This window comes from Schistocerca serialis, chromosome 2 (genome assembly GCF_023864345.2).
Source record: "Schistocerca serialis cubense isolate TAMUIC-IGC-003099 chromosome 2, iqSchSeri2.2, whole genome shotgun sequence".
NCBI lineage: Eukaryota > Metazoa > Arthropoda > Insecta > Orthoptera > Acrididae > Schistocerca > Schistocerca serialis.
This window is the reverse complement of record NC_064639.1, coordinates 958412274-958438789: the sequence shown is the minus strand read 5'-3', so window position 1 is coordinate 958438789 and position 26516 is coordinate 958412274. Positions and strand designations below refer to the sequence as shown.

At 36.8% G+C, this 26516-nt stretch overlaps 1 protein-coding gene across 1 annotated transcript in view; it reads left to right on the top strand.

The window, feature by feature from the left end:
- LOC126458343 (adenylyl cyclase 78C-like) overlaps positions 1 to 26516 on the top strand; it is a 788789-nt gene that overhangs the window by 674379 nt on the left and 87894 nt on the right. The window contains exons 9-12 of the mRNA XM_050095308.1: positions 984 to 1120; positions 1961 to 2054; positions 5878 to 6120; positions 16637 to 16870. Coding sequence (XP_049951265.1) covers positions 984 to 1120; positions 1961 to 2054; positions 5878 to 6120; positions 16637 to 16870 — 708 coding nt within the window. The remainder of the gene's footprint in view (positions 1 to 983; positions 1121 to 1960; positions 2055 to 5877; positions 6121 to 16636; positions 16871 to 26516) is intronic.

Sequence of the window (26516 nt, the reverse complement as noted above, 5' to 3'; positions counted from 1 at the left end):
ATCAATGTTTGCTTTTGTCTGGGTAAGCACAAAGGAAAGACCTCTGAAAAATATATGTTTTGACATAGAATTTGTGGTTATAGTGTGTCAAAAAATAGCTCGATTACCTTCTGCCCAGGTACAAATTTCAATTTTTTAGTAAGTTTATACTTTCTGTTACACATCTGTGATTTTTTTAAGATGTGATGAAATTCATTACTGCATTGTACATTTAATTTCCTTCACTTGTACAGATACTGTGTAATGTATTGAAGAGGATTATGATTTTTAATCGTATATGCCAATTACATATGTTTTTGCTGATATTTTGGGGGTTCTAACATTTTCCTCGATTCTGCATTCTCCTCAATTTTGCTTTTTTTAAAGTCTAGATCACTTGAAAATGTGAAATACGGGTTAACATTTGTCATGTGTATGAAATTAATAACCCAGTTTTTTTCTGCTAGCTCTTAGAGAATGTTTATCTGTTTTGTTACATCTTGTAGGTTCTCTGCTAAGATTGCTAAATCATCAGCAAAAGCTAAGTTTTTACTTATTCCCTCTTGTCCTTTTCTTTTTAACATTCTTGTACTGCACTCTCTGAAACATAAAATAATAAATGGTGACAGTCTGTGCCCCTGCCTCTCACCTGTTTGAATTTCAAAATATTTGATATTTCACCCAAAATTTCATCTTTGGAAATTGTATTAGTCCAAATTTGCTTAATGAATGCCATTTTTTTATTGCCAGTTCCAAACTTTGATGATATTGAATAATGTGTCACTATCTATGGAATCATAGGCTTTTCTTTTTAAATCAAAAAAGGATACATGAAGATTTTGGGCTCAGTTTCTGATTCCCGATTAAGAGCTTTACATTTAATTCCTCTCTGACCGATGATTTTCCTCTCCTAAATCCTCCCCGGTATTCTCCTTATTATGCCTCTCAGTGTGTATTTAAAACAATAATTCTATTAATTCAAGAACTCATCTTTCTTGTTACAGGTAGATTTAAATATGCGAATTGGCATACACTCAGGTTCTGTTTTATGTGGAGTACTTGGGCTGCGGAAATGGCAGTTCGATGTTTGGTCTTATGATGTAACTCTTGCCAATCATATGGAAAGTGGAGGTATTCCAGGGTGAGCGTTTTAATTCTTAATGTCTGATCTCTTTTTCACATGATCCTATCAGACTTAACACGTTTACTGCTGTTAAAGAGATGAGATGAATAAAATATCTTTCATAACTTCCACTGTACATGATCATCCCTCCCTCCCTCCCTCTCTCCCTCCCTGCCTGCCTCCCTGTCAAACACCCACACACAAACATACACTCTGTCCCCCTTTTGATATATAGAGTGTATCATATTTAGTGATGTAAATGCATACATTTGAAAGTACACGCTACTAGTAACAAATAAGCCCAGTCAACTTGGGCTCTAAAATGCATACCTGAAGCGCTATGTATACTTCTTCATCCTTGGTATGGTGTAACAAATCCTTTCTACTGCAAGCTTTTTGCTTTTCATATTTTGAGAGGCGGCAGTATGGAACAAAAAAAAGTTTGGTAAACGGGGGCTCTAAAGTGCATCCTTTAAGAGCTGTGAGCACTTGTTTAACTCATGTTTACTGTACAATTTTTTCTTGTTTTGTCCCATACTACCTCCTCCCAAAATATGGAAAGCAAAGAGCTTTTAGTGGAAGAGATTTGTTTCACCATATCGAAGATTAAGAAGTGCTCATAGATCTTCAGGTGCCAGTATGCAATTTAGAGCCCATATTTGCTAGACTTTTTTGCTACTAGCGTCATGTACTTTCAACTGTATGTGTTTCCACCATTAATAATGATCACACTGTGTATTTCTGTTTTTCCTCTTATAGATTTTTTTCCTGAAACAGAGCTGGACAGCTTTTAACATAATGTTTACAGTTAACTGATTGCCCTTATTTCAATATACTGAGGCTGATATTGGTTCCCAGGCGAGTCCACATCTCAAAGGCAACATTAGATTGTCTTAATAATGCCTATGAAGTGGAGCCTGGGTACGGTGAGACCCGTGATAATTACCTGAAGGTAAGTGTCTATTTTACCTAGCCCAATGCAGTCAAATATGCATTTTTTTATTGTAATGCATGCTTATGGAATTTCGTCTCATTTATGTGACCTGATTTGTGATTTTCCATCAGAGAGGTCACAGTTTGTAGTAATTGATGGAAAGTCATTGAGTAATACAGAAGTGATTTCTGACATTTCCCAATATAGTGTTACAGGTCCTGTGCTGTTCCTTATCTATATAAATGATTAAGGAGACAATCTGAGCAGCCATCTTAGGTTGTTTGCAGATGATGCTGTCTTTTATCATCGAGTTAAGTTGCCAGAAGGTCAAAACATATTGCAAAACAATTTAGGAAAGATATCTGTATGGTGCAAAACTTGGTAGTTGACTCTATATAATGAAACGTGTGAAGTCACCCACATGACTGCTAAAAGGAATAGCTTAAACTTCAATTACATGATAAATCAGTCAAATCTAAAGGCCTTAAATCCAACTAAATACCTAGAAATTACAATTACGAACAACTTACTTTGGAAGAAATGCATAGGAAATTTTGTGGCAAAGACAAACCAAAGACTGTGTTTTATTGACCGAAAACTTAAAAAACGTAACAGACCTACTAAAGAGACTCGTACACTGTGCTTGTCTGTCCTCCTTTGGAGTACTGCTACATGGTCTGGAATCCTTACCAACCAGGATTAACAAAGTACATCGAGAAATTTCAGACAGCAGCAGTACATTTTGTATTATCATGAAACAGGGGTGGGAGCATCACCAACATGATACAGGATTTGGGATGGGCATAATTAAAACAAAGCCATTTTTCATTGCGGTGGAATCTTGTCACAAAATTTCAATGACCAACTTTCTCCTCCGAATGTGAAAATATTTTGTTGATGCTGATCTACATAGGGAGAAATGATCATCATAATAAAATACGGGAAATCGGAGCTCACATGGAAAGATATAAGTGTTCGTTTTTTCCATGTGCTGCTTGAGATTGGAATAATAGAGAAGTATTGTGAAGGTGGTTCAGTCAACCCTCTGCCAGACAGATTATCCATGTAGATGTAGATTATTGATAATGCTAGAAGAAGGTGACATAATGGTATCTATGACTGTAGTGTAAGGTAGTAGAGCCAATAAAATGTTCTAATGTCTATTGTGATATTCTTTTTATGTTGTCACCCAAGTAAATACTGGCAATTTTATGTAGCTAGAATGTACAGATATTCTAAAAGAATCATGTGAATGTGTAATTCCTTAGGAAAAATATACACTTTATCAGTGCACTTACAAGTATTGCAGTGATTTATCAGTGCACTTACAAGTATTGCATTGAGAAGGTGGAGACAGTGGGATGCAAAAATATATTCCATGTAATGAGTTTATGTTTTAGTGTTTGTGGGCTCTACCACCCTGAATCTTTTGTGGAAATAACAACTTATTATTATAAAGACTAAAACAATATCCACTTTCAAGCTCAGAACACGTTAATAAAAATATCTCTCTCTTGTTCTCTCTAATACACACACACACACACACACACACACACACACACACACACACACACACACACTAATGTCTATGTTTCAGCTGAAATTGATTTTATCATCATTACTGTGATTGGAGGGATAACTATTTTTAAAATCGATGACAATACATGCTTATTGAAGCACAGTAAAAACAAGCTCTCTGTGTAATGGGTCTGCTGTAACAGTAAGTATGAAGTAATACTGAATGAAGTTGAACACATGTACCTGCAATTTATGGACGCCTGAGAGTGCATTAGGTATGTGGCAGTACTGAGTAAAGCTCAGTAATCATATTGAGAGAGCTTAGCATCACTTAAGATTTCCATTAAAAGCATAATCGTGAAGAATCCAGAGAATAACCAGAGACAGAATTGTTTTGGTTTGGATATGGAATCATCGTCAGTCATGTAGACTGGCATTGAGTGTGGATTCTCCTGTAGGCAAGCAAGAGGATGTATGTTGTGGACTGCACTCTCTCTCTCTCTCTCTCTCTCTCTCTCTCTCTCTCTCTCTCTTTAAAAACTGTTGTTATGAGTTGCATAGCCCACTTGATAAACTTAGTTTCCCTCACAGTTCCTTGATGTTGTATGGAGCCATCTTCTGCAGCTGGATGGTTTCTATCATTTCCTTTCCAGAATGTATGCAAAGATATCACATATATAAAATAATCCAACATTATTCACTGAAAATGCTTCTGTAATTTTTTAAAGAGATCCATACAGAGTAGCTGTCTCTTTCTACCCAGTCACATATTTCATATTCTCTATTATCTCTTTTTCTTTTTAGTTAACAAAACGAATCTTATGTGTGTGAGAGTACCACCTGTTTGTCTGAGGTGATATAAATCCCACACTACCAGTTGTTATTCCAGTATAAGAGAGATGATTTTTGTAGCTACTTTCTTTCACTCATGACATGCACATTTTCAGAGAGCACACATCAATTCAGATCACAGGCCTGCTTATAGAGGCCTCCTGGTTGGCCCCCTGACACGCTCTGGTGAGCTGCCAAAGAAACATCATTGTTTAAGTGAATGCAAATGAGTACTTGGCCTATTCTTCACGCTGTATTACTGTAGTCCAATCAATGTGTTCAGCGCTATGCACTATCTTACTTGTTGCTCTATAAAGTACTGTGTTCCATACATTGTATTTGCTCTTGCTACAACACAAATAGCCTGCAGTTTCCAGTATCCTTTCACATAACCCAAAGTAACTGTGCTGTCATTAGAATTCATATCTGCTGCATTTGGAGCCAATTACCGGTCCATGTACCAGGCTGAATTAAATCTCACCGATGTTCATCTGAATATGTTTGGAGCTGTCTATGTTTGATATTTTGATATTGGGAACTGCAGTACTGTGAAAATATTGGAGTTACAACAGATATTGCCTGTTAGTTCATAATTATATTGCATATACTGTATATCATGTTTCACTGAGGTTCTTCTAGAGTTAAGAGTCCACAGTTTCTCTCTCTCTCTCTCTCTCTCTCTCTCTCTCTCTCTGTGTGTGTGTGTGTGTGTGTGTGTGTGTGTGTGTGTGTGTGTGTGTGTGATAAAACTAATGCATCAATGCTCTCTAGTGATAATTGACTATTGCTTCTTTCGAGTGCCAGTGTTAAAACAAACTGAAGCATCTTTTTGAAACAACCCTTTCCAAGCTATGTGACCACTGTGACAGTAACAACTGGAACCACACTGACAGATGCACAGACGTAAAAGTATGACTGATCCTCTACTTGTTGGAATAATTTAAAAAGTATTTACCAGAATAAATATTTGAACAGTAACAACATAGTTTTATGCACAAATGATGAACATTGTATGCACGCCATTTACTACAACATGTCATTTAAATTATGGAGTTCTCTTGAGAAAAATATCATTTCTGCTAAAACTGAGGAATGTGTGGAATAATTGCTACTTTGTTGGTTCCTGTCTTATTCTGTCTCACTTATTTTGGATTTTGACGCTCTTTGTAATGTTGTAGTTCTTGTTTTGTGAGTAATGTTCTTTGGTATATTGCTTTATTTTTATTATTTTTGTGTCCTTACTCTGTACTAAACACAGCCTTATCTTCAAAAAGGAACAATCAGCCTTTCTTGTTACGGGTATCTACAAACCTCTAAATTTTACTTTCTTAATATACAATGCAACAATTTGTGTTGCATAAATAAAATATGGGACTTCAAATGTTTACATTTGTCATCTAAGCTCATTATAACAACCTCATTGAAGAGATTTTTTTAAATAAATCTGTGTAACTGTCTATTGATTAGTGAACATCTACATTTTGTATTTCAGGAACAAGGAGTTGAAACATTTTTAATAAAGCAAGTGGAGCCTCTAAGACCACGGAAGAGAGTATATCAAGGACGTTATTCAAGGCCACGGCTGTGGTCAGAAGATGAGAAGGCTGGGACAATGGTTACTGTTATCTCCAACAATAACAATAATAGTTCTGTCATCACCACTGCTCACAATAATCAATCATCTATAGATGACGAAACAACTACTGATTGGCAACCAGAAATTCCATTTGGAAATGTTTGTATCTGCTATGTTGACTTCTCACAGTTTATGTTGTCTTTTTGTTTCCGTGCTTGTTTGACTCCTCACTGATATTTTCCTATAACCCACCAATAATGCAATTTCTCAGTTTGAAAATACATATATTTATCTATAGCAAAGTTATGTCATTACTCATGTCATATATGAAGCCAAATATGGTTAATAACTCACATGAGATATTGATTTCACCACAGTTGAAAGAAGTAATCCAAAAGAGTTCATCATCCATTACTCATACATACAAATGTGTTCTGTACTTGCCTCTTATAGTTCTTGAGTTCTGTATGTACACTGATTTTGTTGCCTGGAATACCAGAGCACACTGCGCAATGGTGATTGAGTTGAGCTATTGCCTTTGTCATGAACACATGTTCTAGTTGAACGCTTGTTTGTGAACTGATCAGTCCCCTCATCTTCAGAATCACATTGTTCAAAAGATGAAGTGATTTTGTCTCTAAGCGGAATTGATATAATCAAGCAAACATTGTTTGCTGCAGGTTATGACTACCAGGAAATTACGATTAGACATGGAAAGCATCACTTGTTTCTTCTAGCCTCTCTTAACGTATAATCATTTTGATGACCATAAGAAAATCAAAGATACAGTTGGCAAATGTCAGTGCCATGTGAAATGATTGTGGCTCTAAAATGAGAACGCCTACCTGATACACAGTGCACATGATGTGTAACTCTACTGTGAAATCCACTGAGCCTCTGAATTTGCTTCAAGTTCTCTTACTCACCGAGCATATAGTAGCACGTATTTAGAATTTTTCCAACTTATGAGATAGAAAGTTCTACCCCAAAAATTTTTGTTTAAAAGTTGTTGCCATACTGCATACCTCACACACTGATGAACTGATTGATCATACCCACAATGTAACAGAACATTGATATGTCTTTTCCATAGAAAATGTCTGAAGTTAATAGTGGTATGGATTAAATGAGGACTGCATTTTAAGTTTTTAGAAAGATTTTCTTTTAAAATTTTCTTGCTTTTTCATGTGTTTAACAAATTCTCAAAACATTTTTTCCACTCTAATGTTGATATCTCAAAAAAATTGTTTTGGAAAGATCCAGTGGCTTTGTGAGGTGATGAAATTCATTTTGTTTATCACAAGGAAAAAAAAATCTTATAGCAATGAATCAAATGAATAAGAGTGATGAGGTGTCAATTCATTGTTTTTCTCCATCTAATGACATACCTCCATGAATGTAAAGCAACTAAGGACAGGCAGATTCAAACAGAAAAAATGACAATAATACAGCCATGTCAGGCATTTCCTGTCAAGTTATACAACAGTTTCAAGAAAAGCCATCTCAGACTCCACAAGACCATCCAACACTTTAAATTCAATCAGAACTGTAAAATAAATGATGTAACTCTTAGTTACATTACAGAATGTAACATAGCAATGTATTGTATCTACCACATAATATGATTATTGTATGTGTAAAAATAAACTTGTATTACGGGCCACTGAAGATGCTTCTCAAGTGAAAGAAGCAAAATGCGTGTGGCAATAAACAAACTGACTTCAATTAGTTGCATAGATGGAATGTACCTCAGAGTATGCATGTAATAATCAAGTTTTTGACATGCAGTTTGTCAGCCAGTACAGTCGTGATGAAGAGTAGTAAAAGTTCATGTTTGCTTTTCCTGGTTTCATCAGTGCCTTGTGGCAAACAAATTGTTGCACACCATTCAGCTATAATGTTTTTTTTAGAATTTCTAAATCAACAGTTATGAAATGTCCAGTGTAATCAAAGAAAGAAGCCATCATTTTCTTGTAAATGCTTCTCCAACAAATCACTGGTATTGGTTTTTGGTTGATCTTGGAACATGCAAACAACTGACTGCTGCTTAGCTTCTAGCTCGTACAAATATAATCAAGTCTCCTCTCCTATTATAATGTTGTATACAGATTTTTCATTTCATTTGTGAAATTTGTTGATCATTTCATTACACCAATTGCCAAAAGTGTTTTTCAGCATGGTCAAGTTGTGTAGCATCCAACAGTTACAAATCTGTAAACAAAGATTTCCACAGCCATTCTGACTGTCAGTAAAATTCTTTTGGATATGTGACTGCATTGTGAATATGTTAAATCATCTGACATTTTGGCCATTGTTGCAAATGACATTCCTCTTGGTGCTGTGCCAACTGCTGAATGAAAAAAAATTACATTCTTATATACTAGGGAAAAAAATTGTACTTATACTAAGGATGAGCAGGAAGGATGTCAGACATTCTTTATTGGTGTTTGCTTTGTTTCTAGTCATTAGTGGAAACAGGTGAATGAGCAACAGGCAACAGTTGTGAAGTAGTGCTGTTTAATAACTGCCTGGTGCTGGCTAAGGTGTGCCAGTACTCTGTGTACCTACACCCATCATAGTCTTATGTGCCTCTGTGGGTTGTTCTGAGAATGCTGTCGTCCCATAGTGCTGTTACTGCTGGCAATCAAGATGCTGGGTTGGAAGTCCAAATCTTTCTTCTCTGTTCATGTTGGTATGTCACTTAGCCATTTCTGTTGCCTCTCAAATCTTCCTTGCCAAGGTAAGTGGCTGTTTGGCCAGTACACAGGCTTCTTGAAATATTATCTGTTTGTCTGACTCATCATCGTGTTCTGCCATTGCTGCATTGGTGTGCTGTCTCAGATGAACATATCTTTCACATTCAGTTATCCATCTCACCTACATACAATAGCCTACACTCATAGCTGATTTTGTAGACTGCTGCAATATTTAGCGTGTCAGTTGCATTTTTCATTGGCCAAGAACATCTTTTATTTTGTTGCAGCTCCAGAAAACTGAGCTAATACCAGATCTGCAAAGAATTTTGTCCACACTTTGAGCCCATGCATGTATTTTAATAGAGATGTATTTTGTAGTTCCTTCTGCTATTTTGTATTACCTTCATCCTGTGTTGCTATGATTTTATCTATCTTCTTCAGCTCATAACCACTGACTCCAAAAGCAGACCAGAGGTTTCTTAGTTTCTCTGTTAGATGTACGTCATTCATTCTCCAGGCTCTCTTTGTTAATGTGTGCAGCGACTGATTTATTCTGCATAGGGCAATGTTGGGAAGAGGCATGTAATTACCTGTCAGAGCTAGGGGATTTTCTGTACATTCTGTGGCCAAGCTTACCATCTAGGTTTCAGTAAACTTCCATGTTGAGGAAAGGCCGCTCTTCGATCCCCATGGTAAATTGGATTTAGCTATGTTGTTGATTGAGGTGTTGGTGAAGGTTCCATCTCTCTTCTTCTCCATGTGGTCAGATGACAAAGGTATTTTCACCTTAACAGAGACAGCATTCGCCATAATGGTGTAGACTGGAGAGCTTCGAAGCCAGTGGTTATGAGTTGAAGGTGATTGGTAGAACTAAGGTGACACAGGATGGAGGCTATAGGGAAGAGGGAAGGAAAAAAAAAACATTGCCCTGTTACCATGTGTGCAAGGGTTCATTGGACATGTTAGCAAAATTCTTCACAGGCCACATGTCAAGCCAATTTTCCGAAGCAGCAACAAAATAAAAAATGGTCTTGGCTCAGTGAAAGATGCAGTCGACAAGCTACGTACTGTGGGAATCCATGAAATCAGCTGCAAATGTGAATTAGTATATGTGGGCGATGTGGGGGTGACTGATTGGTACACGGATACCTGAACGTGAAAGGTACATTCATCTGAGATGGCATGCCAATGCAGCCATAGCAAAACACCATGAAGAGTATGAGAAACAGATAATACTTCAAGAAGCCCAAGTACTGGCCCAACAGGCCTTTACTTACTGTGAGGAAGAAGATTAGAGAGGCAATAGAAATAACTAAGTGACCTGCCAACATGAATAAAGAAGATGAGTACATACTTACTATGTTTTGGCTGCCAGCAGTAAAAGTGCTACAGCATGACAGCGCTTGCAAATCACATTTGCATGGAAAACAAATGCAGCCATAGGTACACAGAGTACTGGCACACCTCACCATGCACCAGGCAGCATAAAAACAACTGTTTTTCACTACTGCTAAGTGTTCCTGATTGACCTATTTCCACTAATGACAAGAAATAAAGTAAACATCAATAAAAATTGTCTGTTTCCACTAGTGACAAGAAATAAAACAGACAGCAATAAAGTGTGTCTAACACCCCTCCTCCTCATCTTCAACACCCTTTAGCAAAGCATGAAAACAGTTTCTTCTACTAGCATATAAGAAGTTAAGTTTTTCTCATTTATCAGTCAGCACTACACAGATGTGCCAAGTATTATGATTTGTCCATAATTATCATGATTTGTAGGCTAAAATTATGGTCTTATGGGAGCCATATTAAAATTATAGAATTTGCTATTTGATTTATCTCATTAATTTGACAACACCGTGTTTTATGTTGCATCATTTTGTGAACCAGTATTGTTTCAGTATTAATGCAACACTCATTATTATCTGTTTAGCACAAACTATTATCATATACACAAACACTTATTTAATACAGGGGTGCCTCATGAACTTCACTACTGTGGGTGCGTAAACTTGTATTATGTTGAAATTTGAAGTCACGAGTACACTAGCAGAGTAGTTTTTTGCTAGGCACTTTTCTTATGCCTTAACAATTATGTCAAAGGGCTTTTGAACACATCATTAGCAAATGCAACCACAGTTCCCAAGTTATTAGTGACATATGCATTGCCCTATTCTGTGTTTGTGGAGAATTACACTTTTTAACCTTTACACAGTGTATTATGTTGTTCGTGTGTAAATGACAAAAGTTTCAAGTCATTAGTTTTTTTCTTTGAAAATTCCTCTCCTTGTGCTTACCAATTTTGCAGTGTTTTTAACTGTTTTGTCATTTGAGAATTGGTCTTATTTCACACTCGACTAACATTTTATATTTTGGGAAACAAAACCCTGATTATAATTTTTAAATTTCCAGCACCCTACCTTGTCTTTCTCACTAGGAGTTAAAGGCCTAAATTTTTACTTTTCAAGCATTATAATTAGGCTCCAAATCAAGATTTTTTTATTGTCAAATTTTAAAAGCAGTTCTGGCCAAGGGCTCCTGGACCCCCCTCCCATATTCTTTTGTCCCCATTATTGATAGCTTCTTTCCATACTTGACATCTCTTAAAACACCCTGGGGAAGGCCATTTGCTACAGTAGCCGAAATGTAGGACAATTTTACATATTGATAATGTGGTCACAAACCATGAGAATTTTATTGAAAGGAACAAATCTGTTACACAGTTAAATATATGCAGAATGCAGTGTATTGTAGTCTTAAATATGCCTATGGCTGTTTATACTTTGAGTAAAATCGCATATGAAACTTCATCCATCATGTAGCTTGTGTAGAATTGCCACCTTTGGCAAGTCAAAAGTTGGGACCTGCCACATTTGACTAGCTAGAAGTTGGGACACTTAAAAATAGAAGGTAGCACTTCATATATTAAATATGCAATTCTTTCTAACATTCTGAGAGATACTATTAATGCCATCACACAAATTCAAAATGTGTCTCACCATTTCCATGGTGCTTGTTTCCATCTTATGACCATTATAATCTGTGTTTCATCCAGTTTGTCTAAATCGGTAGCTTTCCCTGTATTATGTACATAGAATTAAACTGTGTGATTTCTCTCTGTAAAGATAACACTTTGAGTTGCAGACAGGCACAATGAAACAACTGTTTTTCATTGTACCTGTCTGCAATTCATCGTGTCATCTTTATAGTGAATAACAATCCTACCTTTTCATAATGTTGTTGACATTTCAACCTGGGCTTCCTGTTGCATGATTTCTCTGTTTTCCTGGCAGCCTGTAATACATACTGCATCACTGCAACCTGCATGATCATTCATGCTTCTTCCCTCAGTGTAGGGCTGATTATAATGATCCAAATATTCAGTGCTTAGTGTGTATTCTTCAATGAAAAACAAGAAGATAGTGTGTGTCCCCTTTATATCTGTTCACATGTTTTGCTAATATTAGTTGATGTTGTTGCTGGAATCTAGCAAGTGTCTCTGTACTACTAAACTTGAGCTACTGATAATTAATGAGGTATTGATTGTTGTTGAATATGTCTATACACTACATGTAACTGTTAAGGGCATCAGGTGCGTATTTTTGTTTGAATGGAGTTCACCTACCCATCACAAAAAGTGCTCATTGTATGATTCATGTGACATACAGTAACAAAGGACTGGATCATTTTGTTTCTGATTACATACAAAATTTTTCCAGATTCTAATTTTACTTGTCCTAGTGCGATACTCAGATATTTTATTGACCATGGAAGCAAAACATTAATAATAATACACACATCCAGAATTGACAGAATATAGCTGTGACATTGTACTGTGTTCTCTGGTACTGTAAAGACAGAGTAACAAGGGACAGTAACTATAGTCAGTCTTTACTGCAAGCACTATTGAATGATAATAAAACCATTCTTATTTGAGCCTTCTGTCAACTCAGCACATAAAACTGTAATTCAGACAACATGAGAGAACTAAAATGATGATTTCCATTGACGTTGGATCCCACATGTACATTCAATAAACTCCCAGAACGAATTTTTCACTCTGCAGTGGTGTCTATGTTAATATCAAACTTCCTGGCTGATTAAAACTGTGTACCAGACTGAGACTCTGCTAGGAAATTTCATATCAGCACACACTCAAGCAAATAGATTAAATGTTTCAAAACCTTGGATTACAAATGGAATAAAAGTATCTTGCAAAACAAAAAGAAGACTGTACTTAATGTCAAGGGAAAATAATGACTACAGAGCTAAATCACATTACAAGTTATGTTGTAAAATTCTAAACAAAGTAATCAGAACCTAAAAATGTATAGATTTTCAAGAAAAAATAAATGCCTCTAGTAACAAGATAAAAACTATATTGAACATAGTAAAAAGCGAAACGGGAAAAACTAATCAGGCAAATGAGGAAATTATGTTAAATGTAAATAGTGAGTTCATTAGAGATACCTCCAAAATTGCAGACACTTTCAACAACTTTTTCCTTTCAGTAGCAGACAACTTAGGTTTGCACAGTTCCTCAGAAGACAGCTTAGAATGTTGAAAAAATGCATTTCTGCAGAAGTTTGACAAAATTCAACTGTATCCTATCTCACGGAAAGAGATTTCTAATATTATTAGCTCTCTTAAAAACGAGGGCTCCAATGGTTATGATTAAATCAGCACTACCATAATTAAATGTTCCTCCTCAGAACTTTGTGACATACTGAGTTACTTATGTAATGAATCCCTCCACAGTGATACTTTTCCAGATAGGCTTAAATATGCTATTGTCAAACCATTACACAAAAAAGGAGGCAAATCACCAGTGGAAAACTTATGTCCCATTTCATTATTGGCAATATTTTCAAAAGTGTTTCAAAGGGTTATGCACAATAGACTTTATAAACACTTAGTACAGAAAAATATTCCCATCCACAGTCAGTTTGAATTTCGGAAGGGATTGTCAACTGATCAAGCTATATTCACTTTTACAGATGATATATTAGAATCAATAAATCAAACGTTGTTACCACTTGGCATATTTTCTGATCTGGCTAAAGCTTTTGATTGTGTTAAGCATGATATCCTTATACAGAAGTTAAAATATTATGAGATAACAGGATTAGCAGGCTCATGGTTCTCATCCTATATTTTTAATAGAAAACAGTGTGTCTCTGTATCAGGCTTACCACATAACAATAGTCATTCAAAATATGAAACCATCAGACAAGGGGTGCCCCAAGGCTCTATTTTAGGTCCCTTGTTGTTCCTATTTATTATATTAATGACCTTCCATATGTAGTGTCACAAAATGCAAATTTTGCCTTATTTGCAGATGATACAAGTATTGGTATAAAAAACAGTACCTGTGATCTCACTGAGCAATCAGCTAATGAAATATTTGTAAATATCAATGAGTGGTTAACAGCAAATGGATTGTCACTGAATTTTGACAAGACCCAATACATACAGTTTAGTACCTCATAAAGAATACCTGACCCTATAAGTATAATGTATTCAAACCATGAAATTAAAGCTGTAGACAGTGCCAAATTCTTAGGGCTACAAATTGACCACAACCTAAATTGGAAAACTCACACTCTAGACTTAATGAAACACCTTAGTTCAGCTGCATTTGCAGTATACATGATAGCAGAAATAGGTGATCTAAAAATGAAGAGGTTAAATATGCTATTGTCAAACCATTACACAAAAAAGGAGGCAAATCACCAGTGGAAAACTTATGTCCCATTTCATTATTGGCAATATTTTCAAAAGTGTTTCAAAGGGTTATGTACAATAGGCTTTATAAACACTTAGTACAGAAAAATATTGCCATCCACAGTCAGTTTGAATTTCGGAAGGGATTGTCAACTGATCAAGCTATATTCACTTTTACAGATGATATATTAGAATCAATAAATCAAACGTTGTTACCACTTGGCATATTTTCTGATCTGGCTAAAGCTTTTGATTGTGTTAAGCATGATATCCTTATACAGAAGTTAAAATATTATGAGATAGCAGGAGTAGCAGGCTCATGGTTCTCATCCTATATTTTTAATAGAAAACAGTGTGTCTCTGTATCAGGCTTACCACATAACAATAGTCATTCAAAATATGAAACCATCAGACAAGGGGTGCCCCAAGGCTCTATTTTAGGTCCCTTGTTGTTCCTATTTATTATATTAATGACCTTCCATATGTAGTGTCACAAAATGCAAATTTTGCCTTATTTGCAGATGATACAAGTATTGGTATAAAAAACAGTACCTGTGATCTCACTGAGCAATCAGCTAATGAAATATTTGTAAATATCAATGAGTGGTTAACAGCAAATGGATTGTCACTGAATTTTGACAAGACCCAATACATACAGTTTAGTACCTCATAAAGAATACCTGACCCTATAAGTATAATGTATTCAAACCATGAAATTAAAGCTGTAGACAGTGCCAAATTCTTAGGGCTACAAATTGACCACAACCTAAATTGGAAAACTCACACTCTAGACTTAATGAAACACCTTAGTTCAGCTGCATTTGCAGTATACATGATAGCAGAAATAGGTGATCTAAAAATGAAGAGGTTAGTTTATTCAGCCTACTTCCATTCACTAATGAGTAATGGAATCACCTTTTGGGGAAACTCCTCTCACAAAGAGAATATTTTCAAAATTCAGAAATGAGTCATTAGAATTATATCTCGTGTCAGTCCTAGATCAACATGCAGAGACCTCTTTAAGAAAGTTGGTATTTTAACCACAACTTCTCAGTACATATACTCATTGATGTCCTTTGTCATTTCCACCATGTCTCTTTATAAACAAAACAGTGCAAAACATGATTACAATACCAGAACCATAAACAATCTGTGTAAGAACTATAAAAGCTTAACATTAGTACAAAAAGGAGTCAAGTACATGGATTCAGTAACTTACCATAGCATATCAAAGGTCTTGTAAGTGATAAAAATTGGTTTCGGAGTGAATTAAAGAACTTCCTTTTGGCCAACTCCTTCTACTCCATCGATGAATATCTTCATAAGGATTATAGCTCATAACTTTATCTGCATTAGAATTGTACAATATCCATGTACCTAAGAAAAAAAATTGACTCTTTCCACATCCCAGAGACTCCTCCCAAAGGGATCCATGGAAAACCATAAATGTAATGTAATGTAACACTCCTCTTCAGAGTGTAAAGACATGTCTTTACATATCCTTTCTTCCAGAAGTGCTAGTCCTGGAAGATTCATGGGAAAGTTTTACAGGAGAACTTCTGTGAAGTTTGGAAAGTAGAAGATAAGGTACCGGCAGAAGTAAAACTGTGAGGATGGGTCACGAGTCTTGCTTAAGTGGCTCAGTTGGTAGAGCACTTGCACATGAAAGGTGAAGGTCCTGGGTTCAAGTCTTGGTTTGGCACATAGTTTTAATCTGCTAGGAAATTTCATATCATGCACACTCAACAGCAGAGCCAAAAATTCGTTCTGGATACAACCCCCAGGCTGTCTTGCCCCATGTCCTTTTTTCCAGGAGTGCAAGTTTTGCAGAAATTGTGTGAAGTTTGGGAGGTAGGAGATGAGATACCAGTGGCAGTAAAGCTGTGAGGACAGGTCATAAGTCATGCTTGGGTAGCTCATAAACCACTTGCCCACATAAGGAAAAGGCCTTGAGTTTGTGTCTGGCACACAATTTTAATCTACCAGAAAGATTCGTACTATAAGCTGCTTTTATTTGCCCTTTCTCCATGTTTATATCATAGGGAAAAAATGAAAATAGATTTAGAAATTACAGAAAAAGGCAACTGGTGATACTTGGTAGGGACATCAGGCATGCATGCAGTGGTATGCCATATGTATTATAGAAGGAAAGAACTCAAAAAGTTTGTCTCCTTCTCAAAGATTTTTGTGGTCTGTTTGTAATTCCTTGTACAGATTATGCTTGTACACTGAAATGTAAATTTTCTTTGCAGCTTGACTATAGCAATGGAGCTATGGGAGATCCATTCCAAAATGATGATACTGATGATGACGATGATGAAGCAGGTCACAAATCACCTCCACCGGATATTCATCACCTCACTATGGCTGAACAAGTTGATGAAATCATTGATCACAGCATAGAAATTGAAAGCAATAAAAGGATGAGAGATGCTAATGTTAATGCATGGACACTACATTTTAAGGACAACTCTATGGAAAAGAAGGTATACCAGGTTAAACATGCAAAATCATTGTTGTAATGAATAGATAAATGGAAATTCTGATACTACTTAAATGCATATTTATCCACAGTTGTGGACATTCAGCCCCAAGTTTGATACAGAATTTGGTCCCAGATGTACTGGTAGGAAATGGGTAATTATGGCTGCTGTTGTAATTAAATCCTATCAGAAGACAGAAGAAAAGATGAGTATATGACATGAGAAAATGAAATGTAGACAGCATTGAAATATAAAGATGTGAAGAAGCAGATGTTAAAAATAAACATGCAAAAAGACAGTGAATAATTATAATACGAGTCACAGACTAGGACATCTTGGAAAATACTGTCACACAGCTACTATTTCTCAAATATGTCAAATAAACATTCATTTTTTTTGTTTAGATAAGTATAGTCATTGTGATAGAAGGAATGACAGGGGGACTGACACATACAGAGAAAACAGAAATGTAATCTTCAACTTTTTCAACTTTGCTTGTGCATTAATGCTCCCCATTTCATTTCAGTCACTGTTTGATGCACTTGTCATGGTAATTTACTACAAAAACAATCTTATTTAGCACAAAAATTCATATATTTTCTTTCCATTTTTCTCATGATGTTTTCACCATGAAATAATTTTAGTTGTACTTATAACTGCACATTTTTTGCTATTTCGTTATCACATGTTTTGAAATATATTTCTCATTTTCAGATCTGTTAACCATATCATACAAAGTATCACATTATTGACATTTGCATATGATTATACCATTATAAAATTATGAGACATAAATTCTGGATCATAGTAACCTCTAGGAGGCAAAATGGCAACCCTACTGCTGATAGACATACTTTTATGTGTGTCTGCCAGCAGGACTGACATTTTGTATCTGAAGATCACTATTGACAAGCAGTTCTGTCTCATAAATATGTAGATTTCTCAGGAGTATTTTTCTTACAATCATATGTTCAACCTAATGAGTGCATGGGACCTTCACTCTAGCAGAATGCAATTGAACGACAAAACAGTATTGATATAGACAATATGCACTAGACTCTCGCTAATACGGCCCTCGGTAGTCCAGCCTTTCAATAATCCAGCACACTTCCAGCTTCTATACGTTCAACCTAAAATGACACCTACAATAATGAAATTTCATCTGCAACAATGTTGTTGGTTAATTATAATGTTCAACATTTCTGTAAACTTTGAAACTGTGGCTTCCCTTACGAATCTTTATCATGGCTTCTAAAGGCAAACACGCTATGCTAGACCTCAAGCAGAAACTCGAAATTAGATATAAACTGAACTGAGGTCCTTCACAGAAAACCATTGTTGCTGGGAACAGTGTTGGACAAGAAATTATTTATGACCATACTTCAGCAGAAAAGAGGTAATCATAAGCTCACAGGAAAATCATGATGAAACTGATAAAGAAGAGGACATAGGAGGAGAGAACATGAGGATATCTCAAACTGCTGGTGCTGAATCTGAAGACGTCTTGCTGTAGTACATTATGCAACAATCAGAAACATAGCAGGACCTATGAAATGATTGTAAAGCCGTTGTGTGATAAAGCATACTACCATCACATATCATCATGGAGACAACTAAAACTTTGGGACATGTTTCATAGTGAATGTCGAGTGATACTTATATGCATGTATACACTCAAGGACTAAGTTTTTTGTAAAAATGAATGTATCCTTTGATTTGATAAAGTACAATCCCTATGTGTTTACATTAAATTTTAGACACTCTCAAAAATCTGTCACTTCCACTAATCCGGCACTCATATGCGCGAGGAATAGCTGGTTTAGCAAGAGTCTAGCGTATAACCTCAGAACAAGGAATAGTGATGTCTGTTATATGTTTAGTGTTTAAGCCATTTGGTTTTTGGACTGCCTGTGGTTAGATGCCCATGTGTGATCTTGTTTCATTCAATAGCAGGAAAACAGTATTCACATTGTACACCCAGTTTGTGTTTCATTCTGCACAAGTCAAGCTGTGGATTATCTTCAAGTGCATATCATATGTAGTCACATATGACAAAGTCTACTTGTATCATATAGTTAAGATGTTTGGAGATGGCAAATATGTATTGAAATCAGCAATGAAGGGATTATAAAAGTGAGCTGCATTGGCTGTAAATGAAATTATGCTAAGTGCAAGTTTAGTTTGGCTCTCCCAACATTTAGCCATTGCCTTTACAGTCTCGTGTGATATGTCTTTCTTCACATTTCTTTTTCTCTTGTTTCTCTTTTTTTGCTTTATTCTTTTCCCCCTACCAACTTTTTCACATTTCACCCCTTCTGCAACCACATATTGCCAATTGAAAGATCTCACGTTTGATTTATGATTTACTGTCAGTCCATTATTAATACTCAGGCTTTTGACACTTTATCTCTTGTAGTATGCCCCACTTTGACATCATGAGCAGCTCCTTTTCCAGTACTTTTTTTTATCTCCTGCCTGCTTTCTTCCCCCCAGTAATGAGACTGCTTTTAAAATTCAAGCATTATTATTTAATGTACATTTTCCAGCTTCATGCTCTAATATTGTTTCTCCTGTACCAATTAAGTGCTTCCTTTCTGTCTTAGAGCATCATACTGATTGTTTTACTCTTAGGTATGGATCATAATATTTACTATCTGCTGATGTTATGGAGCTATTTAGATAAAATGTATATGTATTTTTATCATTCAGATTTATTTATCTTACCTTGTGAACAGTAAATGTATTCTAAATATCATAGATTGATTTTGAAAAATATATCCAAGAAAAATAAGGTGCATTGTGTTAATTACAGAGAAAACAGTAGTGTCTTGAAAATATGTACCGAGTTCTTATGTTGTTGTTGTTGTTGTTGTTGTTGTTGTGGTCTTCAGTCCTGAGAGTGGTTTGATGCAGCTCTCCATGCTACTCTATCCTGCGCAAGATTCTTCATCTCCCAGTACCTACTGCAAACTACATCCTTCTGAATCTGTTTAGTGTATTCATCTCTTGGTCTCCCTCTACGATTTTTACCCTCCACACTGCCCTCCAATACTAAAACTAATAATAATTCATCAGCTGGAGGCACATCTAAAATTTATTGTGTGATAGAATTGTCATCAGGTGCACGAGATTGTTTGCAGTTGTACGATATGTCTAGTGTGCTCATGAGATTTGAGGTCCACATGTTTGAATCCTTGACAAATTTAATTTGTTGCCAGTTCATCTGCAGAATGCTTGATTAGCTATGTACTTTCCAATGAAAAGGCTAGACTTTTTTGGGTATGACATGTTTGATAACATCTCATGAGTAACAAATTACACTGACAATCAATGTACAATGTGCACTGCTCGGTAGGTCCTTAGATAAACAATGAAAATTTCATAGCTCAGATACTTTTCCATGTGTATAGCATATTGTTTGTTGTTGTTATTGTTATTGTTGTTGTGGTCTTCAGGTTTCCAAGCTAGCCTGTCTGTGCAAGAAGTATCCAACATAGGACACACAAGTCCACTTACTGTCCAAGCCAGAAAATATTTCTGCAGGTAACTGCATAAGTCTCCATATTCACACCATGACTCACCCAGAAAAAATAAGAAGAAATTTGTTTGATGTTTTTAATCTTGTTCTCTGTGGGCAGTTGTTGTTGCTATTTTCCTAAATGTGAAACCTTGTGGTTTGAAAATCTACGACCAATTCCAGTTCATTTATTGAAAGAATCATAAGCTAGATGTACAGTTGCTTTTAATTGAAGTTCTTTTTAATATGTAATGCTATAATGGGAGTAATCACTCGCTGTGCATAAGAACTACTAATCAGTGGCTGGACACATTTTAAATATATTGACGACTATGTCAGCTACCAAATTAAGCTGCATTTGGTAACACTCTGGGCTGATATTCAGAGGGATGCCAATTCAAATCAATGTCCAGCCACACAGAGTTGGGTTTTCCATAACGTCCATAAATCATTTATAATGTTTCCCTTCACCATCCTTTACTGATACCAGCTTGTGCTCCATATCTGGTGACCTCCTTGTCTACTTTCCTTTTTTGTAGCTCACCTAACAAATTTTTGGTTGTCCTGATGAAGAATGCAAATTTACTACCCGAGCTATGGGCTTGCCTAATGAGTGAGGTAGCACAATTGCAAGATACTGCCTTTGCATTAAGGACAGTGGTTCAACTTTCCATACGAAGGCAAATCTCATATTGGATTCTTTGCAAAGGACATGATTGATTCCCTTCCCTGTTCTTCCCCAAACTGTGCTAGTGCTCCATTTCTATTGACCCCATCTGTGATGAGATGTTCAACCCTACTCTTCCTTCCATCTTCCTTTTTGTCCTTCTTCATACCATTGTTTACTTTCTACCCAGGATTTCCCATTATTGCACTAGAAATTCTTAACAGTGCAGGTAATTCATAGTTGTTACTTTTCTGTTTGATATTGGAAATATAAGGCTCTACTGTTGGTCCACTTTGAAGCAATCATCTATTTCTGTGTTGGAAGATGTCTACAGGTGTAGAACATAACCAAAGCTATGTTCGGAGAGGCAGAGACATAACTGATTTAAGACTACAAAAGCTGTCAAGACAATTATTTTAGAATTATGAAATGTTTATTGTGCTGCTTGCATATGATGACTGGAGACCAAACAACTCCTATATGAGAATCAGTGTGTCTTCTGCAAGCATCAGTCGTGTAAAACTAGGTATCTTTTATTCATGAGATCCATAAGACAGATAATGAAGCTCAGGTGGCATTGTGTTTCTTGGCTTCCAGAAAACCTGAGAATTCCACACTATTACCTAGTAAACAAAAATGTATGTGTACAAAACATCTAAAGAAATGTGATTAGATTTAATATTTCATAGCAGTCAGAACTCGGTATGGTGTTCTTAATGGGTAGACATAATCGTAAGCAAATGAAATTTGATATGGTGGATGCTGTTTGCAGTTTATGTAAATGATCTTGTTGATAACTTTCAAGGTCTCCACCAATGGCACAGTTGTGTACAAGCAAGTGACGTGATTAGATTTAATATTTCATAGCAGTCAGAACTCAGTATGGTGTTCTTAATGGGTAGACATAATCGTAAGCAAATGAAATTTGATATGGTGGATGCTGTTTCCAGTTTATGTAAATGATCTTGTTGATAACTTTCAAGGTCTCCACCAATGGCACAGTTGTGTACAAGCAAGTGACGTGATTAGATTTAATATTTCATAGCAGTCAGAACTCAGTATGGTGTTCTTAATGGGTAGACATAATCGTAAGCAAATGAAATTTGATATGGTGGATGCTGTTTGCAGTTTATGTAAATGATCTTGTTGATAACTTTCAAGGTCTCCACCAATGGCACAGTTGTGTACAAGCAAGTGACATCTTTGAAACTTCTTAAAAAAGGCAGAGATATTTGCTCATTGTCAGCACATGGTGGAAAGATATGCAGAGGAGTCCAAACTTAAACAAATATAATGTAATTCATGTACTAAGATCCAATATTGTTTGACTATGCGATCAATGATCAGTGGTTGGAAACTGTCACAAACTGCAGGTATCTAGGAATTTGTGTCTGGATCAGTTTAAAATGGAACTACTTCATGAATCTAGCCATGGGAAAGGCAAATGCCAGGCTCAGCTTTATTGGGAGAATCTTAAGGAAGTGTGGTTCACTTGTGAAAAAGGTCACTTATAAGACCCTTATTTGACCAAGTAATGACTATTTTTCATTAGTGTGGGGGCCTTACGGAGTTGGTTTAATGGAAGAGTTGGAAAGATTGAAAGAAGTGTTGCATAGTTCATCACATATTTTGTCCACACATCTTACAGAAATTCAGCCTGTCGTCAAAGACATCACCTGGCTGCATTCCCATAGGCTGTTTGAGCATTTTGTATGCAGAAGAAACTCAAGCTTCACATCATGGGATTGTTTAGTCAATATGAGTGTGCCACTGAACTGCTCAACAAACTGCAGTGGGAGATGTTGCAAAGCAAATAACATGCAGTGTGGAGAGTTTTACACTCAAAATTCTAAGTGGCCACATTCCAAATGAGTCAACAAAAATATAGACTCTACAAAATACATTCATGTAATGATCACAACACCAAAACCAAAGAAATTTGCACTTATTCGGAGGGGCTACTGACTGTTTTTCTTCCTTCATACCATCCATGGGTGGAACAGAATGGCAGTAAATGAAACTATAACAGTATGAACCATCTGATTCAAACCTTATGGTGGCTTATGGAGTATGGATATAGCTATAAATGTAGATTTCCAATATGTATACAAATTTTGCCAAACAGTAGTAAAATTAAGTCTATATTGGGTGGTGTGAAATATTGGTACAATCCCCCTTCCCCCCTTCCTCAATTTTTGTTTAATATTTAATCTGCTTAACATTGTTCGAACTCAATCAGTATTTGATGTTGAACTGCCATTTTCTTTAACCTAGCATAATACTTAAGAGTGAGAAAGTAATGTAAGAAAATAAGGACATTTTACTGTATGTTTGCTAAGAACAGATATAAATATTGTTTTAGCATTGTTGACCAGACCAATTGGAGACTTGTAGCCCAGAGCTGAGTGGAGAATCTGAATGAGTAGCTCAGGCATTTCTGTGACCATGTAGACTGCAGATTCCTCGATTTGCACCATAGGTTGGTTAGGTATCTGGTTCTGCTTAATAGGTCCTTTTATATACGGGAGGTGGCTACATGGGTAGCTGCGGCTTTGGGAGTGAACTGGGTGGTTTTTTAGGTTAGACAGTCTTGAGAGAGAACAAAAATGGTATCATTCTCAAAGAGTACAGGTTAAATGAAGGATAAGGTTAGACCTAAGGTCTGTAGGTTTTTTTTTTTTTTTTTTTTTTTTTTTTTTTTTTTTTTTTTTTTTTTTTTTTTTTTTTTTTTGGTCGTCAGTCTACTGACTGGTTTGATGCGGCCCACCACGAATTCCTTTCCTGTGCTAACCCCTTCATCTCAGAGTAGCACTTGCAACCTACGTCCTCAATTATTTGCTTTACGAATTCCAATCTCTCTCTTCCTCTACAGTTTTTGCCCTCTACAGCTCCCTCTAGTACCATGGAAGTCATTCCCTCATGTCGTAGTAGATGTCCTATCATCCTGTCCCTTCTCCTTATCAGTGTTTTCCACATATTCCTTTCCTCTCCGATTCTGCGTAGAACCTCCTCATTCCTTACCTTATCAGTCCACCAAATTTTCAACATTTGTCTATAGCACCACATCTCAAATGCTTCCATTCTCTTCTGTTCCGGTTTTCCCACAGTCCATGTTTCACTACCATACAATGCTGTACTCCAGACGTACATCCTCAGAAATTTCTTCCTCAAATTAAGGCCGGTATTTGATATTAGTAGACTTCTCTTGGACAGAAATGCCTTTTTTGCCATAGCGAGTCTGCTTTTGACGTCCTCCTTGCTCCGTCCGTCATTGGTTATTTTACTGCCTAGGTAGCAGAATTCCTTAACTTCATTGACTTGGTGACCATCAATCCTGATGTTAAGTTTCTCGCTGTTCTCATTTCTACTACTTCTCATTACCTTCGTCTTTCTCCGATTTACTCTCAGACCATACTGTGTACTCATTAGACTATTCATTCCGTTCAGCAGATCATTTAATTCTTCTTCACTTTCACTCAGGATAGCAATGTCATCAGCGAATCGTATCATTGATATCTTTTCACCTTGTATTTTTATTCCACTCCTGAACCTTTCTTTTATTTCCATCATTGCTTCCTCGATGTACAGATTGAAGAGTAGGGGCGAAAGGCTACAGCCTTGTCTTACACCCTTGTTAATACAAGGGCAGTTCAATAAGTAATGCAACACATTTTTTTTTCTGAAACAGGGGTTGTTTTATTCAGCATTGAAATACACCAGGTTATTCCCCAATCTTTTAGCTACACAACACTATTTTTCAACGTATTCTCCATTCAATGCTACGGCCTTACGCCACGTTGAAATGAGGGCCTGTATGCCTGCACGGTACCATTCCACTGGTCGATGTCGGAGCCAACGTCGTACTGCATCAATAATTTCTTCATCATCCGCGTAGTGCCTCCCACGGATTGCGTCCTTCATTGTGCCAAACATATGGAAATCCGACGGTGCGAGATCGGGGCTGTAGGGTGCATAAGGAAGAACAGTCCACTGAAGTTTTGTGAGCTCCTCTCGGGTGCGAAGACTTGTGTGAGGTCTTGCGTTGTCATGAAGAAGGAGAAGTTCGTTCAGATTTTTGTGCCTATGAACACGCTGAAGTCGTTTCTTCAATTTCTGAAGAGCAGCACAATACACTTCAGAGTTGATCGTTTGACCATGGGGAAGGACATCGAACAGAATAACCCCTTCAGCATCCCAGAAGACTGTAACCATGACTTTACTGGCTGAGGGTATGGCTTTAAACTTTTTCTTGGTAGGGGAGTGGGTGTGGCGCCACTCCATTGATTGCCGTTTTGTTTCAGGTTCGAAGTGATGAACCCATGTTTCATCGCCTGTAACAATCTTTGACAAGAAATTGTCACCCTCAGCCACATGACGAGCAAGCAATTCGGCACAGATGGTTCTCCTTTGCTCTTTATGGTGTTCGGTTAGACAACGAGGGACCCAGCGGGAACAAACCTTTGAATATCCCAACTGGTGAACAATTGTGACAGCACTACCAACAGAGATGTCAAGTTGAGCATTGAGTTGTTTGATGGTGATCCGTCGATCATCCCGAACGAGTGTGTTCGCACACTCCGCCATTTCAGGAGTCACAGCTGTGCATGGCCGGCCCGCACGCGGGAGATCAGACAGTCTTGCTTGACCTTGCAGCGATGATGACACACGCTTTGCCCAACGACTCACCATGCTTTTGTCCACTGCCAGATCACCGTAGACATTCTGCAAGCACCTATGAATATCTGAGATGCCCTGGTTTTCCACCAAAAGAAACTCGATCACTGCCCGTTGTTTGCAACGCACATCAGTTACAGACGCCATTTTAACAGCTCCGTACAGCGCTGCCACCTGTCGGAAGTCAATGAAACTATACGAGACGAAGCGGGAATGTTTGAAAATATTTACAAGAAATTTCCGGTTTTTCAACCAAAATTGGCCGAGAAAAAAAATGTGTTGCATTACTTATTGAACTGCCCTCGTACAAGCACTTCGTTCTTGATCGTCCACTCTTATTATTCCCTCTTGGTTGTTGTACATATTGTATATGACCCGTCTCTCCCTATAGCTTACCCCTACTTTTTTCAGAATCTCGAACAGCTTGCACCATTTTATATTGTTGAACACTTTTTCCAGGTCGACAAATCCTATGAAAGTGTCTTGATTTTTCTTTAGCCTTGCTTCCATTCTTAGCCGTAACATCAGAATTGACTCTCTCGTCCCTTTACTTTTAATAAAGCCAAACTGATTGTCACCTAGCACATTCTCAATTTTCTTTTCCATTCTTCTGTATATTATTCTTGTAAGCAGCTTCGATGCATGAGCTGTTAAGCTGACTGTGCAATAATTCTCGCACTTGTCAGCTCTTACCGTCTTCGGAATTGTGTGGATGATGCTTTTCCGAAAGTCAGATGGTATGTCGCCAGACTCATATATTCTACACACCAACGTGAATAGTCGTTTTTTTG